General features: G+C 43.9%; 2 protein-coding genes across 4 annotated transcripts in view; one reads left to right on the top strand and one right to left on the bottom strand.

Moving 5' to 3' along the window:
• FANK1 (fibronectin type III and ankyrin repeat domains 1) overlaps window positions 1–12829 on the bottom strand; it is a 255721-nt gene extending 242892 nt beyond the window's left edge. For both annotated transcript variants that reach the window (XM_082269378.1, XM_082269379.1), the window contains exon 1: window positions 12750–12829. In XM_082269378.1, coding sequence (XP_082125504.1) covers window positions 12750–12774 — 25 coding nt within the window. In that variant the 5' untranslated portion in view covers window positions 12775–12829. The remainder of the gene's footprint in view (window positions 1–12749) is intronic.
• Window positions 5073–19396, top strand: part of DHX32 (DEAH-box helicase 32 (putative)) — a 186961-nt gene continuing 172637 nt past the window's right edge. The window contains exon 1 of one of the 2 annotated variants that reach the window (XM_082269371.1): window positions 5073–5135. The gene's annotated coding sequence lies outside the window, so the exon portion shown is untranslated. Of the gene's footprint in view, window positions 5136–12941; window positions 12961–19396 lie in introns of those variants that run through there. The other variant, XM_082269372.1, reaches the window with a different exon arrangement.

Below are 19396 nucleotides of genomic sequence, written 5' to 3'. Positions count from 1 at the left end.
AGTGCCCAGTATCAAGGTGGTTAAAGCAGTGTGACTGCTTCCACAAGTAACCTGGTGAGGCCAAGTGAGAGTTCTCCTTATCAACGGTATCTACTTGGAGTATCCCACTATTCCCTTCTCCCATCCAAGTTCCACAATAAATACCAATACCCCTGGACTGTTTATTGAGTAACGAGCCATTGGGAGTAAGGAGGAATGTGTGAACTGTACCCTAATGCCTCGTTTCCACTGAGCGGTACAGTTCGGTATGCAATTTTTGCCGTTTCCATTGTCAAAAGTTGTGAATGGTACCCTAATTCCAAACTGTAACGTACCACTTTTTTGGGATCCTTTCGTTGGGGTACCAAGCACATTAGTATCGTACCAACAGGGTGGAGCTACACTGTTGAGGTACTGTTGACCTGAGGTACTGTTGAGCAAAGGTACTATTGGCGGTGGAAACGCAAGCCTGATCAAGGTGTACCGTTCCGAACCGTACTGCTCAGCGGAAACGAGATGACAGTCTGCAGGTAATCAGAGAATGCCCGAGAAGTCATCACACAGCAAGCCCTACGTGGTTAGTGCTACAATAAAAACACACATTTTTGTGCAGTTAAAAAAAAAAATGTGCATTTACCATTTTTTGTTTTCGGAGCCAGGAAAGCATCGCACCAGCGATCAGCAGATCGCTGACGCTATGCACGCTGTATATCACAGTTTCACACTGACAAGAAGAATCAATGAACTATCACATCGCTCAACAGCATGTTTGTTGGCAAAAATAGGGTTAAATCAGGCGGTCAGGAGGCGTTAAGATGACAGCCAGCACTCCCATTGGAATCTGTGTTCAAAATTTACAAACTGGAGCTGATTCAAAGCTTGCTGAAAGCACTGCAAATGCTTTGTGAGGGTCCTGTTCACACCAGGAACGCGCTGTGCGATTCTACACGCGGTTCTGTGCACTGCACATTCAGCCCATTCATTTTGGGCTGTAACCGCACCACACTACTTTTAGAAACAAACTGCAAACACCATGTACCATGAAATCCAGTGTGGGCAAACACTAAATTTGCGACCTGCGTTTGGGGTGTCATTAACTTAATAATGACACTTGCTGCAGATCGCAACTGCAATACATTTTGAATGCGGTGCAGCACAGAAAGTGGGTTTCCTGCACCATGTCCTGGTGTAAACTGGCCCTAAAAGCTTGCTGTTCACATTACTCCTATACAAGCTGAAGCCTGTGTGAAGCAGGCCTTAGTAATTACATGCAAGACACCAAGCAGGTGTACCCAGTGATTAGGTACAAGCGTAAGCCCCATTGAAAGCAATCAGGGGCTGGCAGTCTGTGTCCAGGGTCGATCATTTGCAGGTAATGCCTAAGGTTCGATTCACACCTATGCATGTTGCTTTGAGCGTTTCAGCAGTGTTTTTTCTTGTGTGTTCACGTTTTTGATGCATTTTTCATGCTTATTTTGTTATTTTCTTTTTATTTGGCCAATTTGTTGTTGGGCAGAATAAATAATGCAAAACACATCAAAAACACAGGACTTGCATTTTAAATGCTTGCCCATTGAAGTCTATTACATGCAAAACGCTGCATTTTGTGGGGGAAAAAAGTCCCTGACCCTTTCCAAAATGCAGAGGCGCAAAAATGCGCTGATGTGAAAGAGTTCCATAGGAACTCCTGTTAAAAAAATAAAAAGCATGAACAAAAGCATTAATGTGAATGGAGCCTAAGGCTGGCCATACATGTTCAGTGCGCTTGTACAATTTTCCTTAAGAGCCGGTTCACACTACCGTGACCAGAAAGTCGCCCCATGAAGGAGCGACTTTTTAGCGCGACTTTGAAGAGACTTAAATGATAGGCGACTTTGTCTGTGGGGAATGCCTGGCTAATCTTTTTCTTCTTCCTGGAAAGTCTGATCACAGTCGCTTGAAAATAGATAAGGATCCGACTTAGAGGCGACTCCCATTGAAGTCTATGTGCACAAGTCAGATAGAGGTCGCCTTGAAGTAGTACGGGAACCTTTTCTGAAGTCGGAGCCACTTCAGTAGTGCATATTAAGACGGCTCTCATTGATTTACATTGAATTTGTAATGACAAGAGACTTGACGTCGCATCCCAAGTCGGAGTAGTGTGAACCGGGTCTTAGATTTACCAAAACCCAAATAATGAGGTCAAAAAATAAACACCACTTTCAATTGTATCCAATTAAGCAGGCCCTTGTGCTACATAGTTGAAAGTAAATCTAAAGAAAATTGTATAATGTATGGCCAGCCTAAAGCTAGGTTCACACTGGTGCGATGCTGGAACATCAGCAATTCCTGTGCGGGTTACCACACCCCGTCAGAATCACAGGCAGTTCACAATGTGCACTTCGAACCGCTGCGGGTGTCAGTATATGAAGTTAATGACACCCACAAATCTGTTTGCAGAACGCAGTGCGAACTGTGGAATCAGATGGACGAGATCTGAACATCCATGCAATCTGATTCCAGTGCGGGCATAAAAAAGGGTCCTGAACCATTTTGGTGTGAATGCGATGCGATTTCAGCTATACAAACTGTATGGCTGAATTTGCACCACACAGACATTGCATGTAATGTGCACAGGAATGTGTTGCGAATCGCATGCGATGTCTACAACCGCATCAGTGGGAACCGGCCTTAGTGATTACTGTCTAATTTTTGGACATTTTTTGTGCTTCTGAAGCCCATTGAATTTAAAGGACGCCTAATGCAAAGCCATGTCAGAAAACAGGCGTCAATGCGTTACAAATGTATATGGGCCCTAAAAAATTTCAAAATGCTCTGAGAAAAATGAGAAAGAGCTTGTGGAGTGCGGTGTTCAATAAGTCTTTGATTAAACATGAGGCTGGGCTCACATTTAAGCCATCTAGTTTAGAGCATTGCATGTCATGTGTACAGGAATCACACCAGATTCCTGTACAAATCACATACAAATGTAGAGCATTCTGTATGGCTCAATTCGCACTCGGTCTGCACCAAAAAAGTGCAGGACTTTTTTTTTGTCCGCACTGGAATCGGATCGCATGGGTGTTTAGACTCATGTGATCCAATTCCATTCGATTGCACTGCGAACCGATTTTGGGGTGTCACTAACCACTTGCCGACCGCCTGCCGCAGATATACTGCAGCAGGCTGGCTCGGCTGTGCGAACCCCTGTACCTGTACGGCAGTTTGCAGGAGCGCTCTTGGGGGGCGTGCACGCGACCACCCCCATTACGAAGCCGATCAACAGGACCAGCGGCAGCATTCGCTCCCCGCTGAGAGAGAGCGATGGTCTGCTGTTGTAAACACAGCAGACCGCTGTTCTTTCTTGAGTCCCGGTTCACATTTGTGCAATGCGGGAACTCTGCGAATATGCAGCGTGATCCCGCATTGCATACGCACCTCTGGCAGTTCACACTGCCATATGCGATACGCAGGGAGTGTCAATTAAAAGTTAACGGCACCCACAGTTGCGATCGCAGTGTGATCTGCAAGTTCGCACAGAATCGGATCGCACAAGTGTGAACCACTATGCGATACGATTCTGCTGTGGATAAAAAAAGCCTCAGGTGCGAGTTTAATGCGGTGCGAATTCAGCCATCCAAAGTGTAAGGCTGAAATTTGCACCGCACATGAGATCGCATGTAATTTAGGAGCAGTGCGCTCCGAATTACATGCCATCTCCACGATCGCACTAATGTGAACCGGGGCTGAATGAAAACAGATCGCCTGTATTCCTCCTATTAAGGGTCACAGGTCTCTGTGTTGATTCCACAAGTCTCTCCATCATACAGTTAGAAAACACCCCCTAGGCTCACACTTAACCCTTTGATCACCCCTGGGTTAACCCCTTCCCTGCCAGTGTCATTATTAAAATAACAGTGCATTTTTTTAGCACTGATTACTGTAGTAATGTCACTGGTCCCCCCCAAAAGTGTCAAATGTCAGGGGTCCGATCTGTCCGCCGCAATGTCGCAGTCCCGCTAAAAATTGCAGATCGCCGCCATTACTAGTAAAAAAAAAAAAAAAAAGACAAATCTTTCCCCTAGTTTGTGGACCCGATAACTTTTGCTCAAACCAATCAAAATACACTTATTGGGATTTTTTTTTTTACTACAAATATGTAGCAAAATACAAATTGGCCTAAAAGGATGAAAAAATTTTGATTTTTGAATTTTTTTTTTTGGGAATGTTATATAGCAGAAAGTGAAAAATATAATTTTTTTTTTTTTTTCAGAATTGACGTTTTTTTTTGTTTATAGCGCAAAAAGTAATAATCGCACAGGTGATCAAATACCACCAAAAGAAAGCTCTATTTGTGGGGGGAAAAAAGGACAAAGATTTTATTAGTGTACAGCGTCACACGACCGCGCAATTGTTGGTTAAAGTAACGCAGTGCCAAATCGCAAAAAATGGCCTGGTCATTAAGGGGGCAAATCCTCTCGTTCCAGAAGAGGTTAAACCCACAAGTGTTTTTTTTTTTTTGTTTTTTTTTTTGTTTTTTTTTTTGTTTTTTTTTTTACCACTAGACTATTCCTTTATATTGGCTTTTGAAATTTAAAAATGCAGCAATTTAGAAATTTGAATGAAAAAGTCAGCACTGGGAAACACACTTTTAAAGATAAATAGTGCATTTTATATACAACTATATAGATCAGACCAGAATGAAGGACAAATGAGAAGGATAGAGGGATCTTGTTCAAAATCAGTGGCAGTTGGGAGCTATGCCTTTGCACTGCGTTCTGCGAACCGATTTTGGGGTGTCGGTAACTTTATATTGACACCCGCCGCGGTTTGCAGAGCACAGTGTGAACTGCTGGCGATTCGGATGCAGCACAGGAATCGCTGTGCTTCTCGCACTACATCAGTGTGAACCCATCCTCAATCTGGATGTCTGGGAGATCAATGCTGATACAACAGGTAATGTTTCCTATAATCTGGCAGGCAGTCAGAGTTTCCTTTCCACGTTGGGAGATCAGGACAAGCCTGAGCCTGTAATAATCACAGCAGACCCTCCCTCCCCTCAGCTGTTTGCCAAGTGTCACAGATCCTTCCTACAAGCCATGCCGGATTCTCCTCCTCCCCATTTACAAATCCATAGAGCAACACCACTGCCAGCTCTGCGACATTCATGACTACAGGTAACGTTCTTATTTCATTCCATCTGCATTATATCCAGGGCTGGGAACACGCCAACTGCTGCTGAACTAAGGATGACCGTCACAAGTGGGAGACGTCTATGGGTCCTCAATGTGTGCAATCACTGGGATAGGCTTCATTTATATGTGCGGTTGGGGGGGTGAAAAAAAACGCATGGTAAAAGCGCGTTTTTGCCAACTGCCCCCAGGCAGGAGACTGGGGTGTTTGTTTACATGTTGGGGTCGCAATGCTTCATGCCCGCAGCAAAATGTACCCGACATGTAGCGATCGGTGGGCAATGAGTCCACTTTACACTACAAACTCAAGCAAATGGGGAACGCTGCAAACACCCCACAACTAGGACTGCCACCTCATCCCTTTATTCGAGGACACTATTATTTACACAGGTTCTGAGGCTGATATAATGCACATAAGGCACTAAGTGAGTTTAATTACCGCCTAATCAGCCACAGAGCCTGTGTAATTAATGTGTCCTGGTTTAAAGGGATGCGGTGACCACCCTACCCACAAGCGCGTTTGTTGGCAAAAACAGGGGTCAAGGGTGGGTTCACACTAGCTGCGGCCGTGGCTCACAGCAGGGGGTCCGGTGGGTCACAGCAGGGGGTCCGGTGGGTCACAGCAGGGGTCCGGTGGGTCACAGCAGGGGTCCGGTGGGTTCCTGTTCTCCATTTCAGGTGTGAATCGGGTCAAAATTTTTGCCTGAATTTGGATCTGAAATGAGCCGAAGACGCACAGGACCCTTGTCCAGTGCGGACCGCAGCCAACCCGGAGCTGTGTGAACCGCCTCCATCAAAAGCCGGTCACAGTCTCCTGTCATGCGAATTGGATGCAGGGAATCCCGCATCCAATTCACATAAGTGTGAACCTAGCCTAAAACAGGCAGTGAGGAGGCACTACATCGCTTTTTTGACACCTGTCAGATTCTGAAGCGTGATCCAAATGCAGATCGGGCTTCAGAGGGAAGGCAGAGGCGAGTACTCAGTTCACACCGCCGAAACCTGCAGTATGACTTTGCCAGGCAACTTTGACGCAGCTCCAGGGAATAGCTGTGTAATGTTCCTGTAATATTGGATCCAAATCGCATCAACTAAGACGAGGATCCGACTTGAAGGAGACTTTTATTAAAGTCTATGGGCACAAGTTGGATAGACATCACCTTGAAGTAGTACAGGAACCTTTTCTAAAATCAGAGCGACTTCAGTAGTGCTAATAAGGAAAGCTCTCATTGACTAAAATGGAATTTCACATGTCATGTGACTTGGGGTCTCACAAGTCACATCCTAAGTCGCAGCAGTGTGAATCAAGCCTTAAGCCCCGTACACACGATCAGATTATCGAACGATCTGTCGTCTGTTTTTTGTGGCATGCTAGTCTGATGTGAAAAGTGAAGAGGTTATTTTCATACGAATTTTCCCAGATGACAGAATTCTACTTCAGAAGTGATGTCATGTGTTGGATTGCTTTGTAGGTGTTCTTTCGTCTCTGAGCATGCCTAGTCTTGCTCTTAAGATTTTTTTCCGTCGAAATCTGTACTAATGAGACGAAAATCGGACGTTGTATTACGAACGACAAAAATTTTATAGCCTTCACATCAGGATTTTGTCAGCCGAAAAGTCGGAGTCTGCTGTCGAAAAGCACCATACTAACAATCCGGTAATCGGCAGATCGGTCGTCGGACGAAATTTCCCTACAGATTTTCTTATGTGTACGGGCCTTTAGCCCTCGTTCACACTCAGGGTGGGTTTGAAATCGTGCGAGTTCAGCTGAATTTTCAAACCCGCATGTCAGTGTGAGTTCAGGGGTGTTTTGACAGACCTCTGCGCGGGTTCCTGCACAGATGTCTATTGAAATCGCCCCGAAGTTGCCAAAAGCAATGCAGAGCCTACTTTTGGGAATCGGTGCGTTGCCACAAAGTCAGCGTCGCACCGATTCGGATGGTGCCGTTACAGGCAATAGGCTCCAATTTGGCATGCGATTTGACCCGATGTGAATGGGGACTAAGAGATGTCTAAATCTACCTAGCCCTCGTTCACACCGGTGTGATTTGACAGTTCCAAAATTGCATGACAAGTCGCACCCAATTGCCGGCAATGGAACCGTTCATATCGTCGTGACTCATTTATGAAAACGTTTCCTTCACAACTTTTTTCAGATTTCATTGCGACTAGCATGGATATCTGTTAAATGAAGTCACAAGCTGCAATGAAATCAGCGGTGCAAATTGCACTGATCTGCGGCTTTGAAATCTTGCTGAAGTAGTGCGATTTCACAGCCACCCCAGTGTGAACCAGGGCTTATAGATGTAAAGCTGCAGCATGTGTCAGCCTGTCATTGATTGGTATGGACTGCTGGCTGCAGCTGTGACTCCCGGGTGTGGAAAGACAATGAATTCTTGAGGTGAACGCCGGAATGCATCCATGTGCCTGAGCCACGAGGGTTTGTTTACACCTGTGTCGCTTTGTGAAGAGTGATTTGCGGTGGATCACTTTTCCCAGAGCAGTGCCGGGGTAGCGGACAGGAATTCACTGGCACCTCCCGAATGCTTGTTACATTTTCTATATCGCTTTTGACAAGTGAACCGATGGAGCACCGCAACCGCTTGAAGCGGCGCCCATTCACGTCAATATGTTGTGTTCAGTGCTGGTACTGCCATCTGACCGAACACCGGGTCTCTGCTGTACTTCCCTCTGGGATTGCGCTCAGAACCCCGCAGCTGCACATTAACCACTTAAGCCCCGGAAGATTTTACCCCCTTCCTGACCAGGGCCTTTTTTGCGATTCGGCACTGCGTGATTTTAACGCACAATTGCACGGTCGTGCGACGCTGTACCTAAACAAATTTGACGTCCTTTTTTTTCCCACAAACAGAGCTTTCTTTTGGTGGTATTTGATCACCTGTGCAATTTTTACTTTTTGCGCTATAAACAAAAAAAGAGCGTCAATTTTGCAAAAATAACAATATTGTTCACATTTTTTTTATATGAAATTCCCCCCAAAAAAATGTAAAAATCAAAATTTTTTAACATTTTTGGCCAATTTGTTTTCTGCTACATATGTTTGGTTAAAAAAAAAAAAATCGCAAAAAGCGTATTTTGATTGGTTTGCGCAAAAGTTATTGCGTTTACTAACTAAGGGAAAGATTTCTGTCATTTTTGGTGTTTTTTTTTTTGTTTTTTTTTTTTTTTTTAACGCGTAATGGCGGTGATCTGCAATTTTTTTTTTTTTTTTCGCGGTACTGCGACATTGTGGCGGACAGATCGGACCCTTGACTGACATTTTTGAAACTTTTGGGGTTACCAGTGACATTTCTACAGTAATCAGTGCTATACATATGCACTGTTACTGTAAAATGACACTGGCAGGGAAGGGGTTAACTTTATTGGGGAAGGAGGGGTTAAGTGTGTCCCTAGGGGCGTGCTTCTTACTGTGATTGGACATGGCTACTAGTGTAGGAACAGTGATCAAGGGTCCTACATAGTAGAACCGTATGATCACTATTCATACACAGAGGAGAATGACAGGTGGCTTGTTTACATCAGCCGCCTGCCTTTCTCCCTTCACAGCGGACATCGGGTCCGCCGGTCACACGCACTGACTTCCCGGGGAACGAGCCGGGGCTTGCCCGCTATTGGCTCACAAGCAAGTGACAGGCTAGTGACGTATATATACGTCACTTTGCCTGGCCGGGGCTGACCGCCGCAGTATATGTACTTGCGGCGGTCGGCAACCGGTTAAAAGCACTGTCCAATCAGAATCCATCTGGTCTGTTCTGGAAGTGCTAATGGAGAAGAGCGACTATTTCAAGTCCCCAGAGCGGCTGTGGCTGTCAGCAACCCCAGGGGTAAGTACAGCAGTGACCAACGGTAAGGAGGGGGGATCTAGTGTTAGTTTACCTTTTTTCTATAAAGGTGAGCTAACCCTTTAAGCTCTCAACAAACATTCCAGCATTCCCTTTTTGGACACTTACCTGTCCAGGGATCCTGCGATGTTGGCACCCCAGCTGATTTTTTAATTGGCTCTCAGGTGCCGTTGCTATTCCTTGTAAGGGAACCCGGCAGTGAAGCCTTGTGGCTTCACACTCAATTCACTACTGCAGAGGGACCTTGCTGTGGCGAGGTCCCCCAGAAGTGAGTACGGGTACCCCTCCCCAGAAAGGTGCCAAATGTGGCAGCAAAGGGAGGAGGAAGCAAACAAGCAAAGCTTCCCCCTTTAGGGGAAAGCTCTGCTTTAACCACTTCCATACCGCTGAACGTCATAGGACGCCCTGGGCTTTCAGTGGAGATATCTGAATGATGGGTGCAGCTACAGGCATCATATAGATATCTTTTTTTTCTGCCGGTGATTTCCCTGCACCGTAAAAACAATCACAGCAGCAGTTCAGCCGCTTGATTGTTGTTACAGGCGGCGGGGGGGGACATCTTATGGACGGTCTTTATAGACCCCACATCTCTCCATATAGAGGAGCTGTCATACCCTATTCCTATTACAAGGGATGTTTACATTCCTTGTAATAGAAATAAAAGTGATTTTTTTTTTTTTTTTTTTTTTTTTTATTATTATTATTATTTATTTTATATTAATTTTCTTTTTTAGGGCTCTTTCACACGGGTGTTCAGTTTTTTCCTCCGATCAGTGACTTTTTTTTTGCGGACACAGATGACACATTGGAGTGTTCGTTCCGTATGTCCGTATATCATCCCATCCGTTTGCGGATGATATACGGACATAATGTAAGTCTATGGGCATTGCGGATTTTGCATCCATTCCGTTTTTTAAACGGAACAAAAATAGGGTTCTGTTCCGTTCCAAAAAACGGAACAGAACTGAAAGGACGCAAATCGGATGTCAGCGGATGGTCATCCGCTGACATCCGCAATCCCATAGACATACATTATGTCCGTATATCATCCGCAAAAAAATAGGATGATTTACAGACATACGGAGCACCCGTGTGAAAGAGCCCTTAGTTTTACACTTTCTGCTTATTTTTTTTTTTTTTTAAGGGGAAAGTGTAAAACTAAAAAAGAAAATGAATATATAAAATAAAGAATAATAATAATAAAAAAAAAATGTAATGTGCCCCTGTCCCCTTGTGTATGCACGCAGAAGCGTCTGCATATGTAAACTATGTTCAAACCACAGGTATTTCTGTGAACGTCAGAGTAAGAGCAATAATTCTAGCCCTAGACCTCCTCTGTAAGGCTCCTTTCACACAGGCAGTGTGTCCATTTTGCTCAGCAGGGATCTATCCACCAATCCCCCACTGAGCAGCTCTGTCACTGCTCTGTGTGCAGAGACTGAGCTGTCAGATCGCCACTGTCCTCTATGGGAGATTGGATGAGAACGGACCGCCTGTCCTTTTTTTATCCGATCCTCCAGACAGATGGAAAATAGGGTTTCCATCTGTCCGGATTTCATGGACAGGATCGGATTGGATAGTAACGGGTGTCACCGGACATGTCACCGCTGACATCTGCTGCTGCATGGAGCATCCGGACCGATCAGGTCCACCTGAAAAACTGACAGGCGGACCGGATCGGAAAGCCGGTGTGAAAGAGGCCTTAAGCCCCGTATACACGTGCAGATTGTCGGCCGAACGATCGGCCATCTTTTGTCCCCGGGCTGTCGTGTCCGCTGAAAAGTGCAAAAGACAGCACACAAATTTTGTCGGCCAACAACATCCGACTGCAGAAGTGATGTCATGTGATGGTTAACTTTCCCTGTGTTTTTTTTCTTTTCTGAGCATGCCCAGTCTTGCAAATCTGCTGTCTGTCGGCCGAAATCTGTACTGACTGGCGAACAATCGGCCGTTCTGGTGTCGGCATACAAAAATTTTAATGCCTGTGTTGTAAAATTTTGTCGGACCCGTGAAAAAATCGGACCTCGTCACTTCCGGTTATGGGAGTCTCAAGTGCGCATGCGCACAAGACATTATCTTGGTTTGGTAAAATTATAAAACACAGAGCAGACAGTTGAATGAGAGGAGGCGGGGCTGAGGTGGGACGGAAGACACCGCCGCGTCATCTGCAGAGCTGAATAGAGGAGGCGGGACGGAGGTGCGGCCGTGTAATAAATGCAGGACTTTAGTGACTCCTTCTGTTTTATTATCTTTACTAATTATCGTATTATTTATCCTTAGGATTTCATTACATTTAGTATTTCTTATTTTGTATTATAGAAATACTAAATGTAATGAAATCCGAAGGATAAATAATACGATAATTAATAAAGATAATAAAACATAAGGAGTCGCTTAAGTGCTGCATATATTACACGGCCGCACCTCCGTCCCGCCTCCTCCACCAGCTCTGCATATGTGCCTCCCTCCCTAATGTCTCGATGACGCGGCGGTGTCCTCCGTCGCACCTCAGCCCCGCCTTATCTCAATCAGCTGTCCGCTCTCTGTTATAATTTTGCCAAACCTCGAAAAATGTCTTCTGCGCATGCGTACGGACGACTCCCATCAGCTGTTTTGTGATGCTCTGTCACCGGAAGTGACGAGGTCCGATTTTTTTTTTTTCACGGGTCCGACAAAATTTTAGAACACCTGCACGACAGATTCTGTTCGGCCGAAAGTGCGCTGTCGGCTGTCGGAAGCATCATACTAACAAGCCGAAAATCGGCCGATCGGTTGTCGGCCGAATATTTACGGCCGACAATCTGCACGTGTGTACGGGCCTTAACTCTAAACTGGTAACCTGCAAAAATGTTAAAACTTTGCCTATGGAAATTTTTAAGTACAGAAGTTTGGTGCCATTCTACGAGTGTGCACAATTTTAAAGCGTGACATGTTCGGTATCTATTTACTCAACTTAACATCTTTCACATTATTCAAAATAATTGGACTTACTGTTACTGTTTTTTTTTTTATTATCATTTATGAAAGTGTGTTTTTTTTTTTTTTTCAAAAATTGCTGCGCAAATACAATGTGGCATAAAAAAAATTGCAATGACCGCCATTTTTTATTCCCTAGGGTCTCTGCTAAAATATATATATTTGTTTATAATGTTTGGGTGTTCTGAGTAATTTTCTAGCAAAAAAATGTTTTATACATGTAGGTGAGGAATGGCAGAATTCGCCCGGTGTGGAAGCAGTTGAAGTAGAAATAAAGGCCAAACTTTTTTAGTTTTTGATGGAGTGGAGATGAATAACAATAACTGTACGTTGTTATAGCTGTCTGTGTCCACTTTAGGGAGATCCCCCCTCCACCCTCTCTATTTGTCCCAGTGACCGTCATCACTGAAAGTGAAGGGACGTCTTACATTTTGGGTTGTCACCAGACCAGGAATGGAGGGAAAATTTTCCAATGGGGACACCAGTGACAACCAGGGCTTCGCTTATTTGCAGCGATTTGCTTTCACTTCCTGTTTTGGATGTGGGACAGGAAGTGAAGGGAAATCTCACCAATAAGATAGAGGTGGCAAAAAACCTGGCAGGGGTTATAGAATTCAATCCAAATTTAAAAATAAACGTTTTGCTTTTAGTTTTATTTTTACCCCCCTCCAGACTAAGAGGCACTACAGGTCCCAGCACAGCCGCTATCGTGTCTGTGTAGGTGGTGTATATGGACTGATTGCTGTGTGTTCGGTATTACCTGTGCTCTCCATGTAGCCGTGCATTGCCTGTCCCTGATGGATGCGGTTTGGTTGGTTGGCTCCCAGTAAGTAGCATGGGGCGGTGTTTACGTTGGGTTGCTATGGTGACGCGTGGTTGGAGAAGGCCGACGGGAGCCCGGAAGGTACAGAAAGCTTCTAAAGAGGGGAGTGACGTCATCGCCCGGCTGCGCACTGGGACTGGGCTGTATAGTAAGTATATGGGAGGGGGGGCTGCAGGAGGGGTCCTATGATGTCATCCCTGATCACTGCATGGATATAGGATGACCTAGATTATAGTAGGAGCAATGGTAGACCTGCTCTATAGAATGCATTTGTGCCAAAACAGAGATCAAGTGATCAATAGAGCTCAATAGATCTGTGCAGGCTTAACTACTTCACCCCTGGAAGATTTACCCCCTTTCATGACCAAGCCATTTTTTGGCAATACGGCACTGTATTACTTTAACTTTTAATTGCGCAGTCGTGTGACACTACCCAAATAAAATCTATGTCCTTTTCCCCACACAAATAGAGCTTTCTTTTGGTGGTATTTGATCACCTCTGCGGTTTTTACTTTTTGCGTTATGAAAAATATACTGACAATTTAAAAAAAAAAAATATATATATATATATATATATATATATTTATTTATTTATATTTTCTTTTCTTTTTTTTTTTTTACTTTCTGCTATAAAACCTATCCAATAAAAAAAAAATCTAAATTCTTTATAAACTTAGGCCAATAGTATTCCGCCACATATTTTTGGGTAAAAACAAAAACGCCAATAAGCATATATTGATTGGTTTACGTGAATGTTACAAACTATGGGATATTTTTATGGAATTTTTAAAAACCTTTTTATACTTTGTAATGGCGGCGATCGGAGACTGCAATGTTGCGGTGGACAAATCGGAGACTAAAGCCCCGTACACACGTACTGATCGTCGACCGAACGATCGGCCGTCTTTTGTCCAGGGCTGTCGTGTCTGTTGAAAACTGCCAAAGATTGCACATGAATTTTGTCGGCCAACAACAGCCGACTGCAGAAGTGATGTCATGTGATGGTTAACTTTCCGTGTGTTTTTTTCTTCTCTGACCATGCCCAGTCTTGCAAATCTGTCTGTCGGCCGAATTCTGTACTGACTGAGGAACAATCGACCGTTCTGGTGTTGGCCAACAAAAATTTTAATGCCTGCACGACAGATTCTGTTCGGCTTAAAATGCGCTGTCGGCTGTCGGAAGCATCATACTAACAAGCCGACAATCGGCCGATCGGTCGTCGGCCGAATATTTACGGCCGACAATCGGTACGTGTGTACGGGGCTTTGCTGACACTTTTTGGGGACCAGTGAATATACTGTCACTGTACTAATGACACTGGCTGGGAAGGGTTAACATCAGGGGTGATTATAGGGTTAACTGTGTGCCTAGCCAGTGTTTTACTACTGTGGAGGAGGTGTTATTACTAGGAGGAAGAGATGCAATTGATCCTGTGCTTTGCAGGGACACATATTCCATCACACCCCTCTTGTCAGAACGGCGATCTGCATTGTTTACATAGGCAGACCACAGTTCTGTCTAATGATCGGCGGGTGGCGGAGGACATCGGGTACTCTGCACCCGCCGATCAGCTTCTGCTGTGTGTAATCACGGAAGAGATAGATCACGTATATACACATGATCCAGGTGCCACCCTGTAACAATAAAACTGCTATAGGGTGGACCTTAGGTGGTTAATAATTGTATATTGGGAAGCCATAGTGGCTCATTATGTATGCTGATGCTGCATAGTCTTTAGGAGTGCTGTACAGTGTTTGCTGACCCCCTAATCCTCATTCTTACCAGACAGGGGTTGTTCCATTGCCAATAAAAGTATTGCGTGGCAATTTATTGCATAATAGCAGTATGCAGTACACCCTCCTCCTCTGTCTCCTCACTGTGCACCCTCATCACCCCAGTGTGGTAAGGGTGTACACTTTCACACAATTATTTACTTAGAACAGGAGTTCCCAAACTGTGGGTCGCGACCCAGTTGCATACGCCGGCGTATTTAGAGCAGTCATAGCTGCCCAGGCATCTGCTGCACACTGTGTTACGAGCAGGCAGGTGGGGCCTTGAGCTCCACTGACGCTCCGACCCGCCCCTTGCCGTGTGCGCTGTTCTGTATGGGAGGGGTAGGAGTCGGACTGAGTGGAGCCGTTATCAGAGTGCAGTGCATCGCATCAGAGCTGAGCACCAGGACCAGTCACCAGGTAGGCCAGATACTGCTTGATGACTTATTTTAGGCCTGGTTCACTTGTATGCGGGTTGGCGACCCACATTTGCACAGGCATAGCAGCCCATTTATTTGAATGGACTGCTGTGCCTGCGTTTTCTACTGAAAAAAGGAGCATACAGAATTTTAAAAAAATGCAGTGGCCGTGAAATCCATCTTGCTTTATCACCATGCGACTTACCTGCAGTTCCTGTACACGCAAACTGTGTTTTTAAATGCTGGGCCCACGTACAGTGCCTTGCGAAAGTATTCGGCCCCTTGAACTTTGTGACCTTTTGCCACATTTCAGGCTTCAATCATAAGGATATAAAACTGTAATTTTTTTTGAAGAATCAACAATAAGTGGGACACAATCATGAAGTGGAACGAAATTTATTGGATATTTCAAACTTTTTTTAACAAATAAAAAACTGAAAAATTGGGCGTGCAAAATTATTCAGCCCCTTTACTTTCAGGGCAGCAAACTCTCTCCAGAAGTTCAGTGAGGATCTCTGAATGATCCAATGTTGACCTAAATGACTAATGATGATAAATAGAATCCACCTGTGGGTAATCAAGTCTCTGTATAAATGCAACCGCACTGTGATAGTCTCAGAGGTCTGTTTAAAGCGCAGAGAGCATCATGAAGAACAAGGAACACACCAGGCAGGTCCGAGATAATGTTGTGGAGAAGTTTAAATCTGGATTTGGATACAAAAAGATTTCCCAAGCTTTAAACATCCCAAGGAGCACTGTGCAAGCGATAATATTGAAATGGAAGGAGTATCAGACCACTGCAAATCTACGAAGACCTGGCCGTCCCTCTAAACTTTTAGCTCATACAAGGAGAAGACTGATCAGAGATGCAGCCAAGAGGCCCATGATCAGGTGGGTGACTCTGTCCATAGGACAACAATCAGTCATATACTGCACAAATCTGGAAAAGTGGCAAGAAGAAAGCCATTTCTTAAAGATATCCATAAAAAGTGTCGCTTAAAGTTTGCCACAAGCCACCTGGGAGACACATCAAACATGTGGAAGAAGCAAAATCTACAATGGAATGGTTCACAAATAAACATATCCAGGTGTTAGAATGACCAAGTCAAAGTCCAGACCTGAATCCAATCGAGAATCTGTGGAAAGAACTGAAAACTGCTGTTCACAAACACTCTCCATCCAACCTCACTGAGCTCGAGCTGTTTTGCAAGGAGGAATGGGCAAAAATTTCTCTCGATGTGCAAAACTGATAGAGACATACCCCAAGCGACTTACAGCTGTAAAGGTGGCGCTACAAAGTATAAACTTAGGGGGGCTGAATAATTTTGCATGTCCAATTTTTCAGTTTTTTATTTGTTAAAGTTTGAAATATGCAATAAATTTCGTTCCACTTCATGATTGTGTCCCACTTGTTGTTGATTCTTCACAAAAAATTACAGTTTTATATCTTTGTTTGAAGCCTGAAATGTGGCAAAAGGTCGCAAAGTTCAAGGGGATGAATACTTTTGCAAGGCACTGTATATAAAAACGCAGAAAGTTTGCCAGTGAAGGAACTGCAGGTAAGTCGCATGATGCAAAAGCAGGATGGATTTCAAGGCCACTGGGTTTTTTTAAATGCTGCATGCACATTTTTTCTGCAGAAAACAAGAGCATAGCAGCCCATTCAAATCAATAGGCTGCTATGCCTGTGCAAATGTGGGCCGCCAACCCGCATACATGTGAACCAGGCCTAAAGCAGTAGTAAAGTAATTTACAAATAAAAACTGCGACGGGCGGTCGGGAACCAGTTAAGTCATACCGCACTAGTATAACACTGTGATGTGTAAAGGGGCACTATGACGTGAAAATTGCTGCAAGTGGGTCCCGAAAAATAACTGCATTCAGAAGTGGGTCTCGGCCAAAAAAAGTTTGGGAAGCCCTGACTTGCAACATCAGCGGAAGTATTCCATTATTTTGCTGAACGCTATTGGGCATTTAAAACGCAACGGAACTCAACAAATTACCTCCACCTTCCAGCGATGCAGCCTCTGCATTCCTCGCCGGCTGGCCACTAGTATCTTCTTCCCGGCTACCTCTGGGTATTCAGCCTCGTTCGATTGCGGTCCCCCCAGAACATTGATATGCCGTTCTAAAACTTTGAACAAACCCATCAGCCATTGATTGGCTGTAACATTGAGAGGCTACTCCTCCGTCTTAGCCCTCATGGTGGGATTTGCTCCAGGCAAATACGGACTCTGAGCCCATGGTGGATAATTTCATCATCAGCATTTCTTTTTATGCAGCCCCCCGATCATTCATGGACTCTCTGACTTTGTTGGGACCCAATAGAAATACATTTTAAAAGTGGCCTTTTCTCTGTAAAGGGAACGTTAATTCCTCCTTTGACCCATCAATATGGGGAGGGGACCTGTGGCTATTTTTTTTGTTTGCTTTTAATCTTGTACTAATTTGTGTTACCCATCATATATATCACTTCTCTTGATGCAGTTATGAACAGTGGACTTGATATCTCTGTATAATCTTATTGTGAAATAAAACTTGCTGGACCCTGATGAAGCATCCACAGCGAAACGCGTTGTTCCAGCAGCATATTTACTCACGTAATGCCCTTTTGGGATAACTGTACTTTAGTGATCATTCTGATTTTTATATATGTGTGTGTGTGTATGTATGTATGTATGTATGTATGTATATATATATATATATATATATATATATATATATATATATATATATATATATATAATATGTGTGTGTGTGTGTGTATGTATGTATATATATATATATATATATATATATATATATATATATATATATATATATATATATATATGTATATATATGTATGTATATATATAATATAATATATTATGTGTGTGTGTGTATATATGTGTGTGTATGTGTATATATATATATATATGTATATGTTTGTAATGTCTATATGATGTGACTTTTATGATATAGATACTCAATAAATTTTGATACCTTTTTTATAGAATGTTTCTTTAGAATATTTTTTGAGAGGCACATTTAAATCTCCTCCTTCCAGATCCGCCTATTTGGCATACCTGGACCCATTGTTCCTACCTTTACTCTATAGGGGAAGGTGCCATTATATTTAAGCTTTAACCAGGCCACTCTTTCCCCCCCCCATATAATTTCCACTGGGTATTCAGCCTCCTGATTGTCCATTCGGAGATTATATAATGCAATTTAAAGCAGAAACTAAACCCTTTGATTTATTGGTTTCCCTAAACAATAAAGAGTAACTCTTGTTGACAAAAAAAAAACATACTGGAGGTGATCACTAAGGCTCAATTCCCACTTAGTTTCATGTCATGCGACTTTGGACATGACAAGTTGCATGACAAGTCTCAGCCATTCTTTTTAATAGTACCCATTCAGATTGGTGTGACTTAAAGTTGCAGCGATTTTGAAAAAGTGCCTGCACGACTTGGGTGCATTGAATGTAAAGTTAGATCAAAGTCAATTTGAAAGTTGCACTGGAAATCGTGGGACTTTTGGAGTTGCATTAGAGTGAATGGAGCCTTAGAAGCTAGAGCTAGAGCCTAAAGGGCCATACACACTATAAGATTTTCTGAAGACTTTTTCCTTCAGATTTACCTTTTCTATGCAGTGCAAGGGCCTGCCAGATTGCATACAAATTGAAAGTGTTTAGGTTTGACCTCCATATTATCTGTTTTTGGTAAATCTAAAGGAAAAAGTCTTAAGAAAATCTTATAGTGTGTATGGCCCATTAGGCTGGGTTCATATAGGTATGTGCAAATTGGACGTGGGTTTCCCCACATACAGTTCGCATGAAATGCCAGTGTGACGGCTCTCAATGGACACGGGTCCGGGGCGGCCGCAATCCGCATTCTAAAAGGGTCCTGTGCGTGTTTGGGTCCAGTTCAGGTGCAAATTCTGGCCAAAATGCGGACCTGAATTGCACCTGAACCGGTGAACAGGAACGTACCAGACCCCTGCTGGGAACTGAACCCGCACATATGTAAGAGCTAGGAGTCTCTTAGCAATGTCCTAGCAAAAGGCAAGATGGGATGATGCGATCTCTGGGAGTTTTCATTTGGGCTTCAGGAAGTACCTAAATGGCCCAAACCAAAAGCAAGAACATTATTCAACTTTGGTCAGAGCTGCACATTTGTTTTCATCTATAGGCACCCCCTACCTGCATAGGCAGTTTCCTAATAAAGGGGAACTATGATTTTAAGGCTCGGTTCACACTGCTGTGACGGCACGACTTTGCCTGCGACTTCGCCCTGTGACTTCCTTCTTACTTTATCCGACTTGGATGCTATTTAGAAACCTGTACAAGGGCTGGAATTGCACCCAAGTTGGACCAAAGCAGTGCAGGAACCTTTTCTAAAGTCTGAGC

This window comes from Pelophylax lessonae (genome assembly GCF_965119305.1).
Source record: "Pelophylax lessonae genome assembly, chromosome: 9".
In the NCBI taxonomy this organism is placed as follows: Eukaryota; Metazoa; Chordata; class Amphibia; order Anura; family Ranidae; genus Pelophylax; species Pelophylax lessonae.
Note: the sequence above shows the minus strand (reverse complement) of the source record. Positions and strands in the feature narration are given on the sequence as shown.